Source organism: Lampris incognitus, chromosome 8 (genome assembly GCF_029633865.1).
Source record: "Lampris incognitus isolate fLamInc1 chromosome 8, fLamInc1.hap2, whole genome shotgun sequence".
Taxonomy (NCBI): Eukaryota; Metazoa; Chordata; class Actinopteri; order Lampriformes; family Lampridae; genus Lampris; species Lampris incognitus.
The window spans coordinates 44737986-44764146 of NC_079218.1; the positions used below are offsets into that span (position 1 = coordinate 44737986).

Below are 26161 nucleotides of genomic sequence, written 5' to 3' on the forward strand. Positions count from 1 at the left end.
GGAATAAAACTAACGCGTTATCGGCATTTTGTTTTTGTTCTTCCCAAGTGTAAAGCGACCTTGGGCTCCTCGAAAGGCGCTGTGCAAAACTACGCTGTTGTAATGAGGTCTAGCTTCGAGAAAAGTGAAGTTTTCCTTCCTATTGGTGCCACCTGTAACCCACAGGTGAGAAATAACGCGTGGCCTCCGCATAATAAGCCCTATGAGTTATCCAAATGTGCAATACATATATATATATAGAGAGAGAGAGAGAGAGAGAGAGAGAGATTCAAGTTTTAAACAATTAAAATGCAAGAATTGACTGATATCAAGTTGCATTGTGGGGGAAGGTTAATAAAGGGCCACAGTCATCTTACTGGATTTTCCTTAATGAAATAACCAGAGAAAGGGAACAAAAAAGGACATGTGTGACTTTGCGTGTATGGAATATTTAGGCTGTTAAGCATTTACGGAGCCCTGTCACGTGTCCCCCCCCCCCCTCACTGGCTCGTGAAAGGATGCCCAAACCCTCATTTTGATTTCGGCTTTTCTTCCCTATGTCACCGCAGCTGCATTGGTTCACCGGATGCCAAATTTCTCAAACGCTAAAGCAACCGGAGCAATGTATCCGGAAGGTCGCGTTAGAAGCGTCGACGTGCCGCCTAGTGGCCATTATGTGGAATTGCACAATATTCAATTTCGCTATACCCCCCCCCCCCCCCCCCAAAATGCATGTAAATGAATACATTTCATTCACCGCACAAGTTGGACTAGAAAAGGGAGGCGAAGAATAAAAAAAAAACCACAGCAAAGTGAAAAAAGTAGTGTTCCCATACCGGGAGTCGAACCCGGGCCGCCTGGGTGAAAACCAGGAATCCTAACCGCTAGACCATATGGGAGCTTGGTAACACGCGGCAGTTTAGCCTCCTTATCCTTCCCAACGTTTCATGTATTTATATTGTCATGCTATCTAGTAGTTTCATGCAAATACAGATACACACACACACACACACACACGAGGACAGACCCCTTTGTGTTTTTTCTTGTTTAGCCTTTGCATAATTTACATATACAATTAGACGTCTGTAGGGGTGTAAGGGTGTAGGGGTGGGTGCGAGGAGTGCACACTGATACACAGAGACAAGTTCCTCATCCCAGTCTGCAGCATCAGTACAGTGTATTAAACGCCTCGGTCTTCTCCCGTCAGCCAGCAGCGCTACCATGTACCCCGATGTGGTGGAACACATCTACCTCCTCGTCGCCGTCACCCTCATCAGCGTCCTTCAGAATGGTAAGGAAAACACTAACGATGACCAACAATCACGACGAGATGATAAATCAGCCGATCAATTTTATTGGACTCAAATCAGAGGTGAAATTGGCAGGAATTCTGTACACTTCTGTAACGAATCTGCAATCATTTATGCAATCTAATTTTTCTACTGCTCTTCTTTTGTGCTCTTTTTGTGCTCTTTTTGTGTGTTTGTTTTTTCCTTGCATGGGTTTCAAAGCATTCTTTGCTCTAAAGATAGGAAAGGCGCAAAATTCCCATGCGGCTGCCTTTGAAAATCTGTTTTGTGCCAGGTAAGTCCTCCCGCCTCCTCTCATTCTACCATTTCTTCTATAATGGCAACTTTCCTTTGTCATTATACCTGCGATATTTCCCTCTAACCCCTCGAAACAATAGATGCCTTTGTGTCATTTTTGTGGCTTGTTCTACGAGATTTACATGTGACACGTAAACTTCCCATTTGGCACCAGAAGGGTGGTTGTGTACACAGGTCATTTGAATCGGCAGAGGGAAGATAACAGCAGCCCCTCCTGCGAAATGCTGGTTAATCTGGGCTGATAAACATCATCATCATTACACTCGCAACACCTTTCACTGTTGGGTGAAAGAGTGAAACCCTTGCTTCAACATTGCATGCATGTCTATTGACGTGGGTTTTTGTTGGCCACGGGGTTAAAAAGTGTGCAAATTTTCAACTATCAACTTAGCAAACTTTGCTAACGATACTCTGTTATACAGGTAAACTAGAATTAAAACGTTTTAGGTATTTCCATCTCTTTCCTAATAAACTTCACACCCGTGTCATTATTGGCTCCAAAACAAGGAAACACGTGAGCTGCGTTCTGTCTTTCAGTCTAATTTCAAGGTGTAGAGCATGATATAGCTGACCATTTCAAAAGGTGTAACGACAGCAAGTGGTTGGAGGAAAAACCAGTCCGCTTGCCAGATCTGGGCCAGAGCCAAGCCATTGCAATGCCGCATATGCCACATATTTGCCAAAGGTGGCCCATATTTGTTTTGTGATATTTGAGCCATATTCACCATTTGCCACACGGGTCACTTCAGGGTCACATCCAGGTTACATGTTGCCGAGAGCACCGCATCTTTGCCAAAAAAGGCCCACATCTGATTTGGCACATTTGGGCCATATTTGCTATTATACATGTGGGCCCACTTCAGGCTCACATCCATTTTGCCAGGCCACCAGTGCCGCATCATTGCCGGAAGTGGCCCACATCCGGATGCTATCTGGGGTATTCTTATCGTTACGGAAAGAACACTAGTGCTATTAATTTATTATTCATACAGGGAGATTGGTTTCACTAGCGTGCACCCACATCTCAAAACTGGGGTTAAGCCCAGGCCACTTGGGCAGCCTTCAAAGGCTGCCATCTGTCACCTTTTTGATAACGAGAAGTCAGTAGTAGTGCGCAGCGCCGTGTTGGGGTTGCTCCCACGACACCGTTACTGTTGCTTCCGGACCGTCATCGCAACGGACCAGTCACGATGTTGTGATGGCGTGCCGAGGAAAAGCACCGGAAAGTACCAACGCTAGCCTAACCCAACATAACTGTAATATTTGCTAGTAATATTTGATTTGCTAATGTCCCTTACGGCTTTCCGTAGCGCCACAACAAAGTCACGTGATGTACGTAACAACGTCAGTCGGAATCCGGTCGATGAATAAACACCCAGCACGAGAGAAGTCGTCCTTGCTTTATTAATGTTATAAGTTAACATAGCCAGAGGGCACAGATCATTACATGGTGTCAGAGTAGCGGAGTTTAAATACCCAATATGGATTCGTACGGCGTTCCAGCTCCACGGATGGACTGGGAATCGGCGAACTTACCTGAAGCATGGAGACGATTTCGACAAACAACGGAGCTAATGTTCACGGGCCCCCTGCGCGGGAAGAACGAAGAGGAGAAATGCAGCTACCTCCTGCTCTGGATAGGGGAAAAAGGGCGAGATGTGCACAACACTTGGACACTCAGCGGAGAACAAGCCAAGAAGCTAGAAACGTACTACGATAAGTACACTGAGTACATCACCCCCAAAGCAAACCCGATTTATGCCAGATATAAATTTCATGAAAAGATGCAGGGAGAGAGTGAATCCTTCGAACGATTTGTAACTGAGCTAAAGCTCCTAGTCAAAGACTGTGGCTACCCAAATGCCGACGAGATGGTCAGGGACCGCATCGTGTTTGCCACCAACTCACCCAGAGTGAGAGAAAAGCTACTTAGCCAGGGAGCTGAGCTAACGCTAGAAAAGGCCATAGATGTAGCCCGCTCACACGAGCTAGCAAAGCAACAGCTAACGTTTATGGGCCAGGGCAGCACACATGAAACGGTGCACGCAATAGGCAGAAAGACTTACAAACCGAACGCACCCAAAGCAGCTAACGCTAACTTCAGACAAAGGGACGTTAGCACCGCCGCCAGGGCGTGTAGCTATTGTGGAGGGCTACACGGCACTAAAGCCACTTGCCCAGCTAAGGGTAAACAATGCATTAAATGCAAGAAGCTCAATCATTTTGCTAAAGTATGCAAGTCTAGCTCCCAGGGACAGACAAAGTACTACCGCGGCACAGTACATGCCGTCGGAGAGAACCCAGAAGAGTACACCACTGACAGAGAGCAGGAAGAACTGTACTTCGACAACATTACAGTGGAGAGCACCGCTGTGGGAGAACAGACAGAGCTGTACATAGACTGCATCTCAATAGAGAACAACGGAAAAAGCAACGAGCAGGCTTACGTAGAGGTTGGAATTGGCACACCTCCACAGAAGGTAAAGTTTAAACTAGACACTGGGGCACAGGCCAATACTATTCCCACCAACCTGTTCCAGGCGCTGTTCAAAAATGTGACACTGAAACCAGCAATACACAGACTCACTGAATATGGAGGAGGCGCGCTGAGCGTGAAAGGCACATGCAAACTCAAATGTAAGTACAGAGACAATGCAATTATGCTGGACTTTTACGTCATTGACACAAACGCCCCACCAGTCATGGCAATGAAAACATGCCGTGACCTAAACTTGGTAAAAATAGTGATGGCTGTGAGCGAGGAAAACAATGTCACATCACAGAGCATAATGGATGAGTATGCAGATGTTTTCCAAGGAATAGGAGAGTTCCCAGGCGAGTGCACCTTCCGCGTCACACCAGATGCAACGCCGGTCGTCTGCCCGCCACGCAGAATCCCCATCGCCCTACGCAGCAAACTGAGGGACGAGCTTGACAGCATGGAGAAAGGCGGCATAATCTGTAAGGTAACAGCACCCACAGAATGGGTGAACGCACTCGTCATTGTTGAGAAGCCAAAGACAGGCAAACTTAGAGTGTGTTTAGACCCCAGAGCTCTTAACAAAGTGATACAACGACCTCACTACCCCCTCCCCACGCTGGAGGACGCCACCACAAAGCTTGCTGGAGCTGAGTACTTTAGCGTGTTAGACGCGCGGTCAGGCTATTGGGCCATCAAACTGAGCACTGAATCCTCAATGTTGACGACATTTAACACAGTGTTTGGCAGGTATCGTTTCCTCAGACTGCCATTCGGAATCGTGTCCGCTCAAGACGAGTTCCAGAGACGCGTGGATGAAACATATGAAGGATTGGACGGTGTGACGGCCATAGTGGACGATATACTAGTGTTCGGCAAGACTAAAGAGGAACATGACCAGCGTCTCAGAGCGATGCTGAAGCGCACAAGGGAGCGAGGGGTGAGGCTCAACCCCGACAAGTGTCACATATGCGTGTCCGAGGTACGCTACTTCGGCCACACGCTCTCACACGAAGGCATCAAACCAGACCCACACAAGGTGAAGGCGGTCAAGGACATGCAACCCCCACAGAACAAAGCAGAGCTGGAGACAGTCCTCGGCATGATCAACTACCTCGCCAGATTCGCTCCACACCTCTCACAGATAAACTCACCCCTCAGACAGCTTCTGAAACAGGACAGTGAGTTTGTGTGGGATGCAGTCCACGACAAGGCGTTCCAAGAGATGAAGAATCTCATTACACAGCACCCAGGTCCAGTACTCTCATATTTCGACCCGCAGAAAGAGCTGCGACTCCAAGTGGATGCATCCAAAAGTGGCCTTGGGGCTGTCATGCTCCAAGATGGCAAACCAATTGCCTATGCGTCCAAGTCACTCAACAGCACTGAAGAAAACTACGCACAGATAGAGAAGGAGCTCTACGCTGTGGTCTTCGGCTGCAAGAGGTTCCACGAGTACATGTATGGACGAAAAGTGATTGTGGAGTCAGACCACAAGCCTCTGGAGGCAATACTAAAAAAGCCACTGGCAGCAGCACCACCCCGGCTGCAACGGATGATCCTGGCGCTCCAAAAATACGACATCCAAATCATCCACCGCCCCGGTAAGGACATACCGGTGGCCGACACACTGTCACGCAAGTCAATAGAACACCACGACAGTGACCTACAGGAAGGGATGGAGGCCCAAGTGCACACAGTCCTCAGCAACATCCCTGTGAGCGACACAAGACTCACAGAAATCAAGCAGGAAACAGCGCAAGATCCACAGCTCACCGCACTCAGACGAGCCACACTCACTGGCTGGCCAGACACAAAGAAAAAGTGCCCGCCCAGCATCCAGGAATACTGGAACCACAGAGCAGAAATCTCAGAAATGGACGGTATCCTGTTCAAAGGTGAGAGAATCATTGTCCCCCAAAAGCTTCGCAAGGACATGATACAGCGCATCCATGCCAGCCACCTTGGCGTGGAAAAAAGCAAATGCCGAGCAAGAGACTTACTGTTCTGGCCTGGCATGGGGAAACAGATCGAGGATGCGGTAGCAGACTGCAGCATATGCCAAGAACGGCGCAGCGCAAATGCAAAGGAACCAATGATGTCACACGCCATACCCGAGCGGCCGTGGCAAGTGATAGGCACAGACCTATTCACATGGAACTCACAGGACTTCATAGTCACTGTGGACTACTACTCCAGATTTTTCGAGCTAGAAAGACTTTACAGCTGCACCTCATCTGCCGTCATCATGAAGCTGAAAGCAGCAATGGCTCGACACGGAATCCCCGAGACTATCATCAGCGACAACGGTCCGTGCTACAGCTCTGGTGAGTTCCGCAACTTCTCACAGACATGGGGTTTCTCACACACCACCACAAGCCCCCACTACCCACAGAGCAACGGCCTCTCCGAGAAGACTGTCCAGACGGCCAAACGCATCCTGGACAAAGCCAAAGCTGAGAACAAAGACCCCTACATGAGCTTACTGGAGTATCGCAACACACCGGTGGACAACCTGAAATCACCGGCACAGCTACTGATGAGTCGGAGGCTGCGGTCCATTCTCCCATCAACAGCAAAACACCTGCAGCCACAGATCGCCAGTCAGGAGGATGTTCACAAAAGGAGAGAGGTATGTCAACAGCGCCAGCAGGCATACTACAACCGAACAGCCAAACCTCTGCCCCACCTGCCCGCAGGCACACCAATCCGCTTCCGGCAGGAGGATGGATCCTGGAGACCTGCAACTGTGGAAAGACCAGCGAACACAGACAGGAGCTACCACATCCAAACCAAAGAAGGTCAGATCTACCAACGCAACCGTCAACACCTGCGACAAAGCAGAGTGAACACTCACACTACACACACACACACTTCACAGCAGACTGTTACCAGCGCTAACAACAACACACAAGCCCATCAGCAAGAGCATGCTGAACCTCCAGACACGAACAATCAGCGACAACCAGACACACAGCCTGGTTACACCACGAGGTCAGGTCGCACGGTCAAACCAAGACAAATCCTTGACTTATGAATGTAAAAAAAAAAAAAAAAAAAAAGATGAAATGTTATTACGGTGTCACATTTAGACAGGGAAGGAAATGTTTTACACTACTTTGTTGCAGTCCAGTTATATAAGAGTTCCATTTTCATATTCTTTCTTATTAAGATTGTATTCGTTTATAAACGTGCTCAACGTGGTCTGTATCTCTGCAGAGAAAGCAGCACTTTTCAGAAAAAGGGAGATGTAATATTTGCTAGTAATATTTGATTTGCTAATGTCCCTTACGGCTTTCCGTAGCGCCACAACAAAGTCACGTGATGTACGTAACAACGTCAGTCGGAATCCGGTCGATGAATAAACACCCAGCACGAGAGAAGTCGTCCTTGCTTTATTAATGTTATAAGTTAACATAGCCAGAGGGCACAGATCATTACAATAACCTCAACCTAACACTTACCTTAACCCATAGCTAACCTAACCTCAGCCTAACCTAACACTTACCTTAACCGATAGATAACCTGATCTAACCTCAACCTAACCTAAAACTTACCTTAACCGATAGATAACCTGATCTAACCTCAACCTAACCTAACACTTACCTTAACCGATAGCTAACCTAACCCAACATAACCTCAACCTAACACTTACCTTAACCGATAGCTAACCCTAACCTAACACGTACATTAACCGATAGCTAACCTAACCCTAACCTAACACTTACCTTAACCGATAGCTAACCTAACATAACTTACCTTAACCGATAGCTAACCTAACACTTACCTTAACCGAGAGCTAACCTAACCCTATCCTAACACTTACCTTAACCGAGAGCTAACCTGTTAAGAGACATGTTAATGTGTCCTCAGTCGATATACAAGTAGGCTAATACTGTACCACTGTTTTATATGTTATGTTATAATACTGCTGCAGCTAACGTTGCATTCGGAGACACGATGAATCAGTTCAGATGTTGTCGAGTTATAGTAGCTGTTATCGTGAGACTGATGTGTGTACAGCTCGCTAATAAATACGCCAGGCTTGGCTAAATGTTTCCTCATCTCCACCGTCCATCGTTTCTCCGAATGCAACGTTAGCTGCAACAGTATTATAACCTAACCTAACACTTACCTTAACCGATAGCTAACCTAACCCAACATAACTTACCTTAACCGATAGCTAACCTAACCTCAGCCTAACACTTACCTTAACTGAGAGCTAACCCAACATAACCCTAACCTAACACATACCTTAACCCGAGAGCTAACCTAACCCTGTAGTGATACAACGCCATGTATATCCACTGGAACTACACTAGGTGTTATGTACTACCCGGACTGTTGTTATGGTTACACCACTAACATGCATGGTTATTACGTCTGCCTACTGAGCCACGATTAAACCTGAGTTCTATAACCCGGCGTGGTCATTGATCCTTACTTCAAACCCTATCCTAACACTTACCTTAACCGATAGCTAACCTGTTAAGAGACATGTTAATGTGTCCTCAGTCGATATACAAGTAGGCTAATACTGTACCACTGTTTTATATGTTACGTTATAATACTGCTGCAGCTAACGTTGCATTCGGAGAAACGATGAATCAGTTCAGATGTTGTCGAGTTATAGTAGCTGTTATCGTGAGGCTGATGTGTGTACAGCTCGCTAATAAATACGCCAGGCTTGGCTAAATGTTTCCTCATCTCCACCGTCCATCGTTTCTCCGAATGCAACGTTAGCTGCAACAGTATTATAACCTAACATAACCTCAACCTAACCCTAACCTAACACTTACCTTAACCGATAGCTAACCTAACACTTACCTTAACCGATAGCTAACCTAACCTCAGCCTAACACTTACCTTAACTGAGAGCTAACCCAACATAACCCTAACCTAACACGTACCTTAACCCGAGAGCTAACCTAACCTCAGCCTAACACTTACCTTAACTGAGAGCTAACCCAACATAACCCTAACCTAACACGTACCTTAACCCGAGAGCTAACCTAACCCTGTAGTGATACAACGCCATGTATATCCACTGGAACTACACTAGGTGTTATGTACTACCCGGACTGTTATTATGGTTACACCACTAACATGCATGGTTATTACGTCTGCCTACTGAGCCACGATTAAACCTGAGTTCTATAACCCGGCGTGGTCATTGATCCTTACTTCAAACCCTATCCTAACACTTACCTTAACCGATAGCTAACCTAACACTTACCTTAACCGATAGCTAACCTGTTAAGAGACATGTTAATGTGTCCTCAGTCGATATACAAGTAGGCTGATACTGTACCACTGTTTTATATGTTACGTTATAATACTGCTGCAGCTAACGTTGCATTCGGAGAAACGATGAATCAGTTCAGATGTTGTCGAGTTATAGTAGCTGTTATCGTGAGGCTGATGTGTGTACAGCTCGCTAATAAATACGCCAGGCTTGGCTAAATGTTTCCTCATCTCCACCGTCCATCGTTTCTCCGAATGCAACGTTAGCTGCAACAGTATTATAACCTAACATAACCTCAACCTAACCCTAACCTAACACTTACCTTAACCGATAGCTAACCTAACACTTACCTTAACCGACAGCTAACCTAACCCAAACCTAACACTTACCTTAACCGATAGCTAACCTAACATAACCTCAACCTACCACTTACCTTAACCGATAGCTAACCTAACCTCAACCTACCACTTACCTTAACCGATAGCTAACCTAACATAACCTCAACCTAACCCTAACCTAACACTTACCTTAACCGATACATAACCTGATCTAACCTCAACCTAACCTAACACTTACCTTAACCGATAGCTAACCTAACCTAGCCCAACATAACCTCAACATAACACTTACCTTAACCGATAGATAACCTAACCCAACATAACCTCAACCTAACCCACATTTACCTTAACCGATAGCTAACCTAACCCAACATAACCTCAACATAACACTTACCTTAACCGATAGCTAACCTAACCCTAACCTAACACTTACCTTAACCGATAGCTAACCTAACCTAACCTCAACCTAACACTTACCTTAACCGATAGCTATTCTAACACTTGCCTTAACCGATAGCTAACCCTAACCTAACACTTACCTTAACCGAGAGCTAACCTGTTAAGAGACATGTTGATGTGTCCTCAGTTGATATACAAGTAGGCTAATACTGAACCACTGTTTTATATGTTACGTTATAATACTGCTGCAGCTAACGTTGCATTCGGAGACACGATGAATCAGTTCAGATGTTGTCGAGTTATAGTAGCCGTTATCGTGAGACTGATGTGTGTACAGCTCGCTAATAAATACGCCAGGCTTGGCTAAATGTTTCCTCATCTCCACCGTTCGTCGTTTCTCTGAATGCAACGTTAGCTGCAATAGTATTATAACCTAACCCTAACCTAAAACTTACCTTAACCGATAGCTAACCTAACACTTACCTTAACCGATAGCTAACCTAACCTCAGCCTAACACTTACCTTAACTGAGAGCTAACCCAACATAACCCTAACCTAACACGTACCTTAACCCGAGAGCTAACCTAACCTCAGCCTAACACTTACCTTAACCGAGAGCTAACCCAACATAACCCTAACCTAACACGTACCTTAACCCGAGAGCTAACCTAACCCTGTAGTGATACAACGCCATGTATATCCACTGGAACTACACTAGGTGTTATGTACTACCCGGACTGTTATTATGGTTACACCACTAACATGCATGGTTATTACGTCTGCCTACTGAGCCACGATTAAACCTGAGTTCTATAACCCGGCGTGGTCATTGATCCTTACTTCAAACCCTATCCTAACACTTACCTTAACCGATAGCTAACCTAACACTTACCTTAACCGAGAGCTAACCTGTTAAGAGACATGTTAATGTGTCCTCAGTCGATATACAAGTAGGCTAATACTGTACCACTGTTTTATATGTTACGTTATAATACTGCTGCAGCTAACGTTGCATTCGGAGAAACGATGAATCAGTTCAGATGTTGTCGAGTTATAGTAGCTGTTATCGTGAGGCTGATGTGTGTACAGCTCGCTAATAAATACGCCAGGCTTGGCTAAATGTTTCCTCATCTCCACCGTCCATCGTTTCTCCGAATGCAACGTTAGCTGCAACAGTATTATAACCTAACCCTAACCTAACACTTACCTTAACCGATAGCTAACCTAACCCAACATAACTTACCTTAACCGATAGCTAACCTAACCTCAGCCTAACACTTACCTTAACTGAGAGCTAACCCAACATAACCCTAACCTAACACGTACCTTAACCCGAGAGCTAACCTAACCCTGTAGTGATACAACGCCATGTATATCCACTGGAACTACACTAGGTGTTATGTACTACCCGGACTGTTATTATGGTTACACCACTAACATGCATGGTTATTACGTCTGCCTACTGAGCCACGATTAAACCTGAGTTCTATAACCCGGCGTGGTCATTGATCCTTACTTCAAACCCTATCCTAACACTTACCTTAACCGATAGCTAACCTGTTAAGAGACATGTTAATGTGTCCTCAGTCGATATACAAGTAGGCTAATACTGTACCACTGTTTTATATGTTACGTTATAATACTGCTGCAGCTAACGTTGCATTCGGAGAAACGATGAATCAGTTCAGATGTTGTCGAGTTATAGTAGCTGTTATCGTGAGGCTGATGTGTGTACAGCTCGCTAATAAATACGCCAGGCTTGGCTAAATGTTTCCTCATCTCCACCGTCCATCGTTTCTCCGAATGCAACGTTAGCTGCAACAGTATTATAACCTAACATAACCTCAACCTAACCCTAACCTAACACTTACCTTAACCGATAGCTAACCTAACACTTACCTTAACCGATAGCTAACCTAACCTCAGCCTAACACTTACCTTAACTGAGAGCTAACCCAACATAACCCTAACCTAACACGTACCTTAACCCGAGAGCTAACCTAACCTCAGCCTAACACTTACCTTAACTGAGAGCTAACCCAACATAACCCTAACCTAACACGTACCTTAACCCGAGAGCTAACCTAACCCTGTAGTGATACAACGCCATGTATATCCACTGGAACTACACTAGGTGTTATGTACTACCCGGACTGTTATTATGGTTACACCACTAACATGCATGGTTATTACGTCTGCCTACTGAGCCACGATTAAACCTGAGTTCTATAACCCGGCGTGGTCATTGATCCTTACTTCAAACCCTATCCTAACACTTACCTTAACCGATAGCTAACCTAACACTTACCTTAACCGATAGCTAACCTGTTAAGAGACATGTTAATGTGTCCTCAGTCGATATACAAGTAGGCTGATACTGTACCACTGTTTTATATGTTACGTTATAATACTGCTGCAGCTAACGTTGCATTCGGAGAAACGATGAATCAGTTCAGATGTTGTCGAGTTATAGTAGCTGTTATCGTGAGGCTGATGTGTGTACAGCTCGCTAATAAATACGCCAGGCTTGGCTAAATGTTTCCTCATCTCCACCGTCCATCGTTTCTCCGAATGCAACGTTAGCTGCAACAGTATTATAACCTAACATAACCTCAACCTAACCCTAACCTAACACTTACCTTAACCGATAGCTAACCTAACACTTACCTTAACCGATAGCTAACCTAACCCAAACCTAACACTTACCTTAACCGATAGCTAACCTAACATAACCTCAACCTACCACTTACCTTAACCGATAGCTAACCTAACCTCAACCTACCACTTACCTTAACCGATAGCTAACCTAACATAACCTCAACCTAACCCTAACCTAACACTTACCTTAACCGATACATAACCTGATCTAACCTCAACCTAACCTAACACTTACCTTAACCGATAGCTAACCTAACCTAGCCCAACATAACCTCAACATAACACTTACCTTAACCGATAGATAACCTAACCCAACATAACCTCAACCTAACCCACATTTACCTTAACCGATAGCTAACCTAACCTAACCCAACATAACCTCAACATAACACTTACCTTAACCGATAGCTAACCTAACCCTAACCTAACACTTACCTTAACCGATAGCTAACCTAACCTAACCTCAACCTAACACTTACCTTAACCGATAGCTATTCTAACACTTGCCTTAACCGATAGCTAACCCTAACCTAACACTTACCTTAACCGAGAGCTAACCTGTTAAGAGACATGTTGATGTGTCCTCAGTTGATATACAAGTAGGCTAATACTGAACCACTGTTTTATATGTTACGTTATAATACTGCTGCAGCTAACGTTGCATTCGGAGACACGATGAATCAGTTCAGATGTTGTCGAGTTATAGTAGCCGTTATCGTGAGACTGATGTGTGTACAGCTCGCTAATAAATACGCCAGGCTTGGCTAAATGTTTCCTCATCTCCACCGTTCGTCGTTTCTCTGAATGCAACGTTAGCTGCAATAGTATAATAACCTAACCCTAACCTAAAACTTACCTTAACCGATAGCTAACCTAACACTTACCTTAACCGATAGCTAACCTAACCTCAGCCTAACACTTACCTTAACTGAGAGCTAACCCAACATAACCCTAACCTAACACGTACCTTAACCCGAGAGCTAACCTAACCTCAGCCTAACACTTACCTTAACTGAGAGCTAACCCAACATAACACGTACCTTAACCCGAGAGCTAACCTAACCCTGTAGTGATACAACGCCATGTATATCCACTGGAACTACACTAGGTGTTATGTACTACCCGGACTGTTATTATGGTTACACCACTAACATGCATGGTTATTACGTCTGCCTACTGAGCCACGATTAAACCTGAGTTCTATAACCCGGCGTGGTCATTGATCCTTACTTCAAACCCTATCCTAACACTTACCTTAACCGATAGCTAACCTAACACTTACCTTAACCGAGAGCTAACCTGTTAAGAGACATGTTAATGTGTCCTCAGTCGATATACAAGTAGGCTAATACTGTACCACTGTTTTATATGTTACGTTATAATACTGCTGCAGCTAACGTTGCATTCGGAGAAACGATGGATCAGTTCAGATGTTGTCGAGTTATAGTAGCTGTTATCGTGAGGCTGATGTGTGTACAGCTCGCTAATAAATACGCCAGGCTTGGCTAAATGTTTCCTCATCTCCACCGTCCATCGTTTCTCCGAATGCAACGTTAGCTGCAACAGTATTATAACCTAACATAACCTCAACCTAACCCTAACCTAACACTTACCTTAACCGATAGCTAACCTAACCTCAACCTACCACTTACCTTAACCGATAGCTAACCTAACATAACCTCAACCTAACCCTAACCTAACACTTACCTTAACCGATAGATAACCTGATCTAACCTCAACCTAACCTAACACTTACCTTAACCGATAGCTAACCTAACCTAGCCCAACATAACACACATTTACCTTAACCGATAGCTAACCTAACCTAACCCAACATAACACTTACCTTAACCGATAGCTAACCTAACCTAACCCTTACCTTAACCGATAGCTAACCTAACCTCAACCTAACACTTACCTTAACCGATAGCTATTCTAACACTTACCTTAACCGATAGCTAACCCTAACCTAACACTTACCTTAACCGAGAGCTAACCTGTTAAGAGACATGTTGATGTGTCCTCAGTTGATATACAAGTAGGCTAATACTGTACCACTGTTTTATATGTTACGTTATAATACTGCTGCAGCTAACGTTGCATTCGGAGACACGATGAATCAGTTCAGATGTTGTCGAGTTATAGTAGCTGTTATCGTGAGACTGATGTGTGTACAGCTCGCTAATAAATACGCCAGGCTTGGCTAAATGTTTCCTCATCTCCACCGTTCGTCGTTTCTCTGAATGCAACGTTAGCTGCAATAGTATTATAACCTAACCCTAACCTAAAACTTACCTTAACCGATAGCTAACCTAACATAACTTACCTTAACCGAAAGCTAACCTAACCTCAGCCTAACACTTACCTTAACTGAGAGCTAACCCAAAATAACCCTAACCTAACACTTACCTTAACCCGAGAGCTAACCTAACCCTGTAGTGATACAACGCCATGTATATCCACTGGAACTACACTAGGTGTTATGTACTACCCGGACTGTTATTATGGTTACACCACTAACATGTATGGTTATTACGTCTGCCTACTGAGCCACGATTAAACCTGAGTTCTATAACCCGGCGTGGTCATTGATCCCTACTTCAAACCCTATCCTAACACTTACCTTAACCGATAGCTAACCTAACACTTACCTTAACCGATAGCTAACCTGTTAAGAGACATGTTAATGTGTCCTCAGTCGATATACAAGTAGGCTAATACTGTACCACTGTTTTATATGTTACGTTATAATACTGCTGCAGCTAACGTTGCATTCGGAGAAACGATGAATCAGTTCAGATGTTGTCGAGTTATAGTAGCTGTTATCGTGAGGCTGATGTGTGTACAGCTCGCTAATAAATACGCCAGGCTTGGCTAAATGTTTCCTCATCTCCACCGTCCATCGTTTCTCCGAATGCAACGTTAGCTGCAACAGTATTATAACCTAACATAACCTCAACCTAACCCTAACCTAACACTTACCTTAACCGATAGCTAACCTAACACTTACCTTAACCGATAGCTAACCTAACCCAAACCTAACACTTACCTTAACCGATAGCTAACCTAACATAACCTCAACCTACCACTTACCTTAACCGATAGCTAACCTAACCTCAACCTACCACTTACCTTAACCGATAGCTAACCTAACATAACCTCAACCTAACCCTAACCTAACACTTACCTTAACCGATACATAACCTGATCTAACCTCAACCTAACCTAACACTTACCTTAACCGATAGCTAACCTAACCTAGCCCAACATAACACTTACCTTAACCGATAGATAACCTAACCCAACATAACCTCAACCTAACCCACATTTACCTTAACCGATAGCTAACCTAACCTAACCCAACATAACACTTACCTTAACCGATAGCTAACCTAACCTAAACCTAACCTAACACTTACCTTAACCGATAGCTATTCTAACACTTGCCTTAACCGATAGCTAACCCTAACCTAACACTTACCTTAACCGAGAGCTAACCTGTTAAGAGACATGTTGATGTGTCCTCAGTTGATATACAAGTAGGCTAATACTGTACCACTGTTTTATATGTTACGTTATAATACTGCTGCAGCTAACGTTGCATTCGGAGACACGATGAATCAGTTCAGATGTTGTCGAGTTATAGTAGCCGTTATCGTGAGACTGATGTGTGTACAGCTCGCTAATAAATACGCCAGGCTTGGCTAAATGTTTCCTCATCTCCACCGTTCGTCGTTTCTCTGAATGCAACGTTAGCTGCAATAGTATTATAACCTAACCCTAATCTAAAACTTACCTTAACCGATAGCTAACCTAACACTTACCTTAACCGATAGCTAACCTAACCTCAGCCTAACACTTACCTTAACTGAGAGCTAACCCAACATAACCCTAACCTAACACGTACCTTAACCCGAGAGCTAACCTAACCTCAGCCTAACACTTACCTTAACTGAGAGCTAACCCAACATAACACGTACCTTAACCCGAGAGCTAACCTAACCCTGTAGTGATACAACGCCATGTATATCCACTGGAACTACACTAGGTGTTATGTACTACCCGGACTGTTATTATGGTTACACCACTAACATGCATGGTTATTACGTCTGCCTACTGAGCCACGATTAAACCTGAGTTCTATAACCCGGCGTGGTCATTGATCCTTACTTCAAACCCTATCCTAACACTTACCTTAACCGATAGCTAACCTAACACTTACCTTAACCGAGAGCTAACCTGTTAAGAGACATGTTAATGTGTCCTCAGTCGATATACAAGTAGGCTAATACTGTACCACTGTTTTATATGTTACGTTATAATACTGCTGCAGCTAACGTTGCATTCGGAGAAACGATGAATCAGTTCAGATGTTGTCGAGTTATAGTAGCTGTTATCGTGAGGCTGATGTGTGTACAGCTCGCTAATAAATACGCCAGGCTAAATGTTTCCTCATCTCCACCGTCCATCGTTTCTCCGAATGCAACGTTAGCTGCAACAGTATTATAACCTCAACCTAACCCTAACCTAACACTTACCTTAACCGATAACTAACCTAACATAACCTCAACCTAACCTAACTTACCTTAACCGATAGATAACCTGATCTAACCTCAACCTAACCTAACACTTACCTTAACCGATAGCTAACCTAACCTAGCCCAACATAACCTCAACCTAACACTTACCTTAACCGATAGATAACCTAACCCACATTTACCGTAACCGATTAGCTAACCTTAACTCAACCTAGCCTAACACTTACCTTAACCGATAGCTAACCTAACCTAACCCAACATAACCTTAACCTAACACTTACCTTAACCGATAGCTAACCTAACCCAACCTCAACCTAATACTTACCTTAACCGATAGCTAACCTAACACTTACCTTAACCGATAGCTAACCTAACCCTAACCTAACACTTACCTTAACCGATAGCTAACCTAACATAACACTTACCTTAACCGAGAGCTAACCTGTTAAGAGACATGTTAATGTGTCCTCAGTTGATATACAAGTAGGCTAATACTGTACCACTGTTTTATATGTTACGTTATAATACTGCTGCAGCTAACGTTGCATTCGGAGACACGATGAATCAGTTCAGATGTTGTCGAGTTATAGTAGCCGTTATCGTGAGACTGATGTGTGTACAGCTCGCTAATAAATACGCCAGGCTTGGCTAAATGTTTCCTCATCTCCACCGTCCGTCGTTTCTCTGAATGCAACGTTAGCTGCAACGGTATTATAACCTAACCCTAACCTAACACTTACCTTAACCGATAGCTAACCCAACATAACCTAACACTTACCTTAACCGATAGCTAACCTAACCTCAGCCTAACACTTACCTTAAATGAGAGCTAACCCAAAATAACCCTAACCTAACACTTACCTTAACCCGAGAGCTAACCTAACCCTGTAGTGATACAACGCCATGTATATCCACTGGAACTACACTAGGTGTTATGTACTACCCGGACTGTTATTATGGTTACACCACTAACATGTATGGTTATTACGTCTGCCTACTGAGCCACGATTAAACCTGAGTTCTATAACCCGGCGTGGTCATTGATCCTTACTTCAAACCCTATCCTAACACTTACCTTAACCGATAGCTAACCTAACACTTACCTTAACCGATAGCTAACCTGTTAAGAGACATGTTAATGTGTCCTCAGTTGATATACAAGTAGGCTAATACTGTACCACTGTTTTATATGTTACGTTATAATACTGCTGCAGCTAACGTTGCATTCGGAGAAACGATGAATCAGTTCAGATGTTGTCGAGTTATAGTAGCTGTTATCGTGAGGCTGATGTGTGTACAGCTCGCTAATAAATACGCCAGGCTTGGCTAAATGTTTCCTCATCTCCACCGTTTCTCCGAATGCAACGTTAGCTGCAACAGTATTATAACCTAACATAACCTTAACCTCAACCTAACCCTAACCTAACACTGACCTTAACCGATAGCTAACCTAACATAACCTCAACCTAACCCTAACCTAACACTTACCTTAACCGATAGATAACCTAACCCAACATAACCTCAACCTAACCCACATTTACCTTAACCGATAGCTAACCTTACCTCAACCTAACCTACCACTTACCTTAACCGATAGCTAACCTAACCCAACATAACCTCAACCTAATACTTACCTTAACCGATAGCTAACCTAACACTTACCTTAACCGATAGCTAACCAATAACCTCAACCTAACCCTAACCTAACACTTACCTTAACCGATAGCTAACCTTAACCGATAGCTAACATTAACTTAGCTTATAGCTAACTTTTACTTAACCGATAGCTAACATTAACTTAGCTTATAGCTAACTTTTACTTAACCGATAGCTAACCCCGAGTCGCAAAGGCACGACAGAAAAACAACGTGATTGGTGCGTTGTAATGATGGTCCAGGAGCAACATTAATCATGTCGTAGAACACCAACATGGCGATATCCGATACGCCAAGACAAGTCAGCTCACGCACACACACACGGCTGGCTAGTCAGACAAGCCATGCGTTCTATCAAATTAAAATAACTATTTTGCACTTCGTAAACGCTTTCTTCCTGCTACGTCCGTGCCGGTTTACTTGGAAACGCGGGGCACGTCACTGCTCTCACGTGTGCCGAGGTTTACACGTGGTTGGCTAGGTTGTACCGCATCAACGTCGTGAAGTCTCGAATTAAGTTGGATTTCGACCCATTTCAAAATATGTTCTGAACAAATATAAAATACACGCAGACATGTGTGTCACTGTACTGTGAGCGTCCCATTTCGGAAGAAGAGACATATGATGGTCTTTGAAGGGTTAAATGGTTGCCGTGTCGGATGCTCGAGTCCAGCTGAATAAGGGACGTTACCCGGTGGCAAAACTCGCACATGCGCATTTGATTCGGCACAGTAGCGCTTCACGGGCGTCAGGGTTGGGTTAAAGTTTCGCAAATCTAGGGTTACCGTCTAAGGACGGCTCTGTTGGTTTGTGTAGATTCCCAGATTCAAGTTGGTGCCCTACAACAGTGTTTCTCAACCGGGGGGTCAGCGGACCCCTAGTGGTCCGTGGTGTAATTGCAAGGGGTCCGTGAAAATAAAATATCTTTAAAAAATAAGATCCTACGACATTTATAGAAATAGGATTATTTTACTCAAATGTGACTGAGACCTTTATCTACCTAAACTATAGGGGGTAACAGGACTTTTTTCTCTAATTACATCTGTTTCACAAGTGTAATTTATTGTATTTTAATAAGAGATCTCGCTCCCGTTTGCATTGTTAAAAGTTACTGCATAAAAATTCTGTTGTTACATATATCTGAAAGTTACTGAATACATATTCTGTTTTGTTACATATATCTGAAAGTTACTGCATAAGAATTCTGTTTTGTTAACTATATCTAAGTTACAACTGAAAGCTCTTATTTTTGCCCCAAAGAGTGAATAAATGCTATAATGCAATTTAAAATGCAGTTTCTACTGTTTCTATCAAATTGCAACCCCCCTCCCCCAAGAACAGGTGGAGGGGGTCCTCAGGGTAGATCAAAAATACGCAGGGGGTCCAGGACCCCAAAAAGGTTGAGAACCACTGCCCTACAACATTTACACGAGACACCGCTTAAAACAAGTGAATCTGTAATCCTTTAACCCCCTGGATGTCCTCCATCTTTTTAAATGTTTAAAGCATCGCAAAATAAGACGTGCAGAGGCTTTTCATCGCAGCCCTGTTTGAGATTGGGTCACGATTGTTCCTCGGCGACGAACGTGTTGTGAGAGGGCTGCTTTGAAACCTAGTAATGATTCTTGTTTGCCATTTACGTCAGTCGAAACTGCATGGATTCTTACCCCACCTTCCTGGCAGTGATGTGGTGTGCTGGACTGTGTCTCAGGCAAGGTAAACACCATTTATGTTGGTTATTATTATTGTAGCGAATTCGGGGAGCAACCACAGGAAGTGCCGCGGCTGGGACGCGAACCCGTATCGCCCGCACCGCAGGAGGCATCGCTAACCGCTCGACTAAAGGGTCAGACCCGCGAGCCAGCGGCCAGTGTGTGTTCTTATCCATGCACGTTACATTATTATTGCCATGTGCTTACCACGAGCGGTGAATGTGTACCACTCATATAGCAAACAGCTCCTGTTACCGCTGTAACGTGCACGGATAAGAAGACACGCTGGCCGGCGGCTGGCGTGTTTGACCCTTTAGTCGAGCGGTTAGCGATGTCTCCTGCGGTGCGGGCGACACGGGTTCGCTTCCCGGCCGCGGCAGTTCCTGTGGTTGCATTGTCCCCCGAAATCGCTGAAGAATGTTATCCGAAAGGGGCCTTTCTGTATCTCCTTGATAGAACAGATGATAACTCTATTTATTTCGTCGAGCCAGTCATGCTGAATGAATGAGCCGGATATCTGTGCGTTTATGAAATGACGTTTGTCTCCCACCTACTTTAAAGCTCCTGCTGCGTTTGCTGGGATCATCTATCTTGTGGCCAGGCAGAAGTACTTCGTCGGCTACATGGGACAGAGCAGTCAGAGGTAAAACGCAAGCAATATGCCAAGCGTCTGTGTGCACAGAGCGATACGTAGCATGACAAATCCCCGTTTCTTGCACAGGACTCCCGGCTACCTGTTTGGAAAGCGCACCCTCTTCTTCCTGGTCCTGATGTGCACTGTGGGCATCTTCAACTACCTGCTGGCACGCTACTTTGGCAGCGACTACAAGGAATATATTGAAACCATCACCAATGCAGCGTCTGCTCTTCTCCTCATCCCTTAAGTCTCCGGGTGTATCGGTGTGATATCGTTTTCCACGTCCGTCCATCCGTCATATCAACCGCTTATCCCGCTCTCAGGGTCGCGGGGGATGCTGGAGCCTCTCCCTGCAGTCATTGCGCGGCAGGCGGGGAGACACCCTGGACAGGCCGCCCGTTTTCCACGTGTTGACGTTAAAGTTGACGTCATTCAAAGTGTGTGCAGGGCATCACCCAGAAACGGGGTTAACTTACTTACCGCTGTGCTGAATCTTCTCACTGGGCCTCCTCCACACAGACTCGGGGGGGGGGGGTCGGCTGAGCCTTCAAAAGCTATAATATAGTATCTCCTTTCTTTAAACAAGACAGTCACAGTGCCATCACACATACCCTCAGGCGCGCGGGGAGACGTTCTAAAACCCACCCCACTTTGGTTAGCTCGAGCTTCCAGTCAAGTAGGGGGGGTTGACATCTAAAACTACCGGAGGACTGAGTCGAGAGGCGGAGACCTCTTTTTAATCGCAACTCCCGTGCCTCCATACACCGCACGACCCCGAGAGTGCTCTTTTACCCACACCGACCAGAACGGAACGAGCCCCCCCATGTCACAAGTGGCGACATCAGTCCCAGTCACGGTCCTAGAGTCAGTCAGTCAGTCAGTCAGTCAGGAAACGGTCTCCTAGTCTGAGTCGAACCCCCAAAAACAACAGCACAAGAATAACCACACCATGAACACCACATCGTTAAAACACAATTTTAGGTCTAACATTAACAGTCCCATCAGCCATTGCGCCCCCCCCCAGCGCAGAACCGCCGACAGTCAAAACGACCGCCTCCCCTGGCCGCTACATTATGACGTCATTGTTTGTAAGGCGCGTGTGTCGCAGATTTGGAACGGAGTGTTTACTCACTTTATTATCCAAAACGTACATCCCACACAGCCCCGCCCACTGTTCACAATAAAGGTGTGTTTTGTTTTGCGTTTGTACGTTAGGAAAAGTTAGGCAGGGTGGCGCAGTGGGTAGCGCGGTCGCCTCGCAGCAAGAAGGTCCTGGGTTCGAGCCCCGGGGTAGTCCAACCTTGGTGGGTCGTCCTCTGTGTGGAGTTTGCATGTTCTCCCCCGTGTCTGCGTGGGTTTCCTCCGGCGGCTCCGGTTTCCTCCCACAGTCCAAAGACATGTAGGTCAGTTGAATCGGCCATAGTGCGTGCGCGTGTGTGTGTGTTGTCCAGGGTGTCTCGCCGCCTAGTGACTGCTGGAATAGGCTCCAGCGACCCAAAGAGCAGGAGAAACGGTTCAAATAATGGATGGATGGAAAAGTTAGGCATTTTGTTGGGTCTAAGATGTTACACAGCCACCTGCCACCCCTGGGGGTTGCGCCCACCACTAGGGGGAGCTGCAACCCCCTCCCTTCCCACGCTATGCGTATCTTCATCTATGTTATATTTATTCTGAATATCTTTTTAATAGGAGTGAAATCCCATTTAATTTGTAGCTTTACGTGGCTAACGCAGTGCATCCTCGCCACATGCACGTGCTGTATAGTGTTAGCCACGGCAGCTGAGGACACTGGCGACAACATGGCTGCAAAACCAAGTCATTTGACACAACGCAAGGATGGGATGGTATTATTCAGTGGAACAGATCCCATGTGTACCAATCTCAATGATGCTGGACGAACCTTTACTGAGGTCTGGGTTAAAGAATAGTGAATTAAAAGAAGGTGTTGAGCAGAAAACATACTAGCCACTGTAAACACCTTTATTTCCAATACTTCCAGTACATGACAGGCAAATGCCTGAACGACTCAGTCACGATTCATTGTCATTTGACCTCACGTGTATCTCAGCCCACAATCAGTTCAGACTCGTGCCCCTCGAACCACAGGTGAATATAGGTAAATATAATCAGCGAATAAAAGTACATTCCGAGTACAACGTCCTTATTTGTTAGAGGTCGACAAGACGCCCTGAAAATGCCTTTTCTGTGTTTCCTTGTACTGAAAATAAAAGTAAAATAAAGGTTTTTGGCTCCGAACCAAGTTGTGAGGTAGATCCTATGACGTCATCTAGGCCTGGTCCACCCCCAGGTCACACCTCCAGCTCCGGGCAGCTTGCCCAGCTCAGTCATCAGCACCATAACGTCAAGGGAGCTCCTTCTAGTCGCCGTCCCGTCCGGGCAGACTTGGGTGAGGTGGGTGAGCTCATGCGCGGACCGCCTTGGGTGAGGTGGGTGAGCTCATGCGCGGACCGCCTTGGGTGAGGTGGGTGAGCTCATGCGCGGACCGCCTTGGGTGAGGTGGGTGAGCTCATGCGCGGACCGCCTTGGCCTCCGCTCACCGACTGCTCATGTCAGCGTCAGCTGTCATGAAAAGGCAAACGACAGCAAAACCAGTTAGAAACACCCCCACCCCCGCGACTAATGCTGAGAGCTCATCATTGCCATCGGCAGAGGACGTTTCACCTGGAACTTCCTTTTGCTGAAGCCAAACCAGTGTGGGAAGTCAAAGAAGGCGTCGGAGTAATATTTCAGGGTGAAAGAGGCGTCTCTCCAGCGTCCTTCTGCCAGCGTCTCCAGTGCCTCGCTGAAGTCAATCTGACCAAAGGAAAGAGCCAGACAGACGGTCATCAGCAACATCAGCAGCAGCAGCAGCATCTCACTATTCACATCCTCCCCAGCTGCATCTACCCCACCCACTCTTCCGAGCCGTCCCGGTCGCTGCTCCGCCCCCCTCTGCCGATCCCGGGCAGGGCTGCAGACTACCACATGCCTCCTCCGATATACGTGTGGAGTGTCGCCAGCCGCTTCTTTTCACCTGACAGTGAGGAGTTTCACCAGGGGGGGACGTAGCGCGTGGGAGGATCACGCTACTCCCCCCCCCCTCCCCCGAGCAGGCGCCCCGACCGACCAGAGGAGGCGCTAGTCCAGCGACACGTACCCACACCCGGCTCCCCACCCGCAGACGGACGCCCCCGCAATCAGTTTCATTGACGAGTTTGTTGTGGGTGTGCAGGAAAACGGTTCAGCCACGACTGCGCGTCACCGGTGTGCTTGTACAAGACTGCTTACATCCACCCTGTAGCTCTCTCCGGCCACAGAGGCGATGCTCCTGTCCAGTCCTCTTTCCAGTTGCCACTTGATGAAGGGGTTGCTCCCGTTGATGGCCGCCACGTAGCGCTTCAGTCCTGACAGAGGACGGACGATTAGGGGGAAAGGAAAAGGGGGCAACGGGGAAAGAGCGAGACAAAGCTGTGGTCAGGTGGAGAGAAAAAAACAACTTTAACTGCCCCTCAAATGAAAAAACCCCACTCCACCCAGTTCGAGTCTGGAAACTGACATGAGTCACCCGTGTGGACTGACTGCCTGCCATCCCTCCATGACCTACTTAGACACGTACGCCAGCGAGCAACGCCGAACTACAAACTGCACCACAAAAGACGCGTTAGAGCCCCATCAATAATCGACATATCTGACCTGGCGCTCGGTACGCAGCGCGCTTGGCACGCTGCGCAACTTGGCACGCTGCGCAACTTGGCACGCAGCGCGCTCGTTTGGATGGGTTGCTTCGTCCATGCTGCACGAAGAGGGGGGGGGGGGAACAATGATAATGATCGATAATAAAAGACAAAACGTTACTTTGCGGTTGTTCGGGTGCCTTTTTGCCAGGCACGAGGGAGCTGTCCTCGCAGAGAGACACCAGCAGGTAGATTCTCTTAGACAGCAGGTTCCTCCTGACGCGCGTGTACTCGCACAAATCGTGCATTTTGATCTTTCTGTTAAAAAACATACAATAAAAACAAGTCATCACCAATCAGCCCACGGCAGACACCTTTGACAAATGAGCTCGCGAGAGGTGAAGAAGTGGCATGCGGTCCTCCTCCCTCTCACTCTCGGTAGTACCCACCTCCCCATGGAGGTCTTGAACACGACTTTCCCCCTGCGGCTCTCCAGGTGGTCTATGAGCACCACGCAGCGCTCGGCGTCCACGTCAACGCAGCAGCCTGTGCCGCGGGCCTCCACCGAAAAACCCGGCGGCGGGTCTCTCAGGAACTCCTCCACGTCCGTGATGCTCATCGTATCCTGGCATAGCCGGTCCGCCGCCATGGCGTTGTCGGGACATGTGCGCGTCTGTGCGCCGCTGGTGCCGCGTCTCGGCCGCCGGCAGCGGGCCCGGCCTTAAAGGGGCGTCGAAGCACGTGACCGGGAAGATGGAAACCCAGCTGGACATAAGACGAAACCGGAAACAGCTGGAGGTGATGGCTGGAAACAGCTGGAGGTGATGGCTGGAAACAGCTGGAGGTGATGGCTGGAAACAGCTGGAGGTGATGGATGGACTCCGGAGTGAAGGGGGGGGGGAAATGGCGCAGCGGTTGAAACGTGAGTGAGACGCGCGTGTGCCTCACCAAAAAAAAAAAGTGTCGCAAGAACTTATAAAACAAATATTTGCGTTTCATATTCTCAAACATGTGGCATATTCCCCCACACCTTTATCACCCGGCCAACCTCTGGACCCATGCTGGCGATTCGAAGTCAAGTGTATGACAAAACCTTGCCTTTTTTTCTTTCATTGGCTATTTGTAAACATTTCTCTATCTATCTATCTATCTATCTATCTATCTATCTATCTATCTATCTATCTATCTATCTATCTATCTATCTATCTATCTATCTATCTATCTATCTATCTATCTATCT

At 46.0% G+C, this 26161-nt stretch overlaps 2 protein-coding genes and 1 non-coding gene across 4 annotated transcripts; 1 reads left to right on the plus strand and 2 right to left on the minus strand.

The window, feature by feature from the left end:
- Positions 1–806: 806 nt before the first annotated feature.
- On the minus strand, positions 807–878 carry trnae-uuc (transfer RNA glutamic acid (anticodon UUC)). The gene has a single exon. It is a non-coding gene; the product is annotated as a tRNA-Glu (tRNA).
- Positions 879–1164: 286 nt separating this feature from the next.
- Positions 1165–22679, plus strand: alox5ap (arachidonate 5-lipoxygenase-activating protein). Its single transcript, XM_056285012.1, has 5 exons — positions 1165–1270; positions 1491–1563; positions 20544–20614; positions 21172–21253; positions 21332–22679. The coding sequence occupies exons 1-5, from the start codon at positions 1201–1203 to the stop codon at positions 21492–21494; spliced, it is 459 nt and encodes a 152-aa protein (XP_056140987.1). The 5' UTR covers positions 1165–1200; the 3' UTR covers positions 21495–22679.
- On the minus strand, positions 22676–25628 carry LOC130116909 (mesenteric estrogen-dependent adipogenesis protein-like). 2 transcript variants are annotated; one of them, XM_056285010.1, is made up of 5 exons: positions 25371–25628; positions 25103–25239; positions 24536–24651; positions 23930–24061; positions 22676–23827 (listed from the first exon to the last, which is right to left on the minus strand). In XM_056285010.1, the coding sequence occupies exons 1-5, from the start codon at positions 25568–25570 to the stop codon at positions 23813–23815; spliced, it is 600 nt and encodes a 199-aa protein (XP_056140985.1). In that variant the 5' UTR covers positions 25571–25628; the 3' UTR covers positions 22676–23812. The 2 variants fall into 2 exon arrangements, with proteins under 2 accessions (XP_056140985.1, XP_056140984.1); XM_056285009.1 differs by lacking the exon at positions 22676–23827 and having other exon boundaries at positions 23867–24061.
- Positions 25629–26161: the final 533 nt, after the last annotated feature.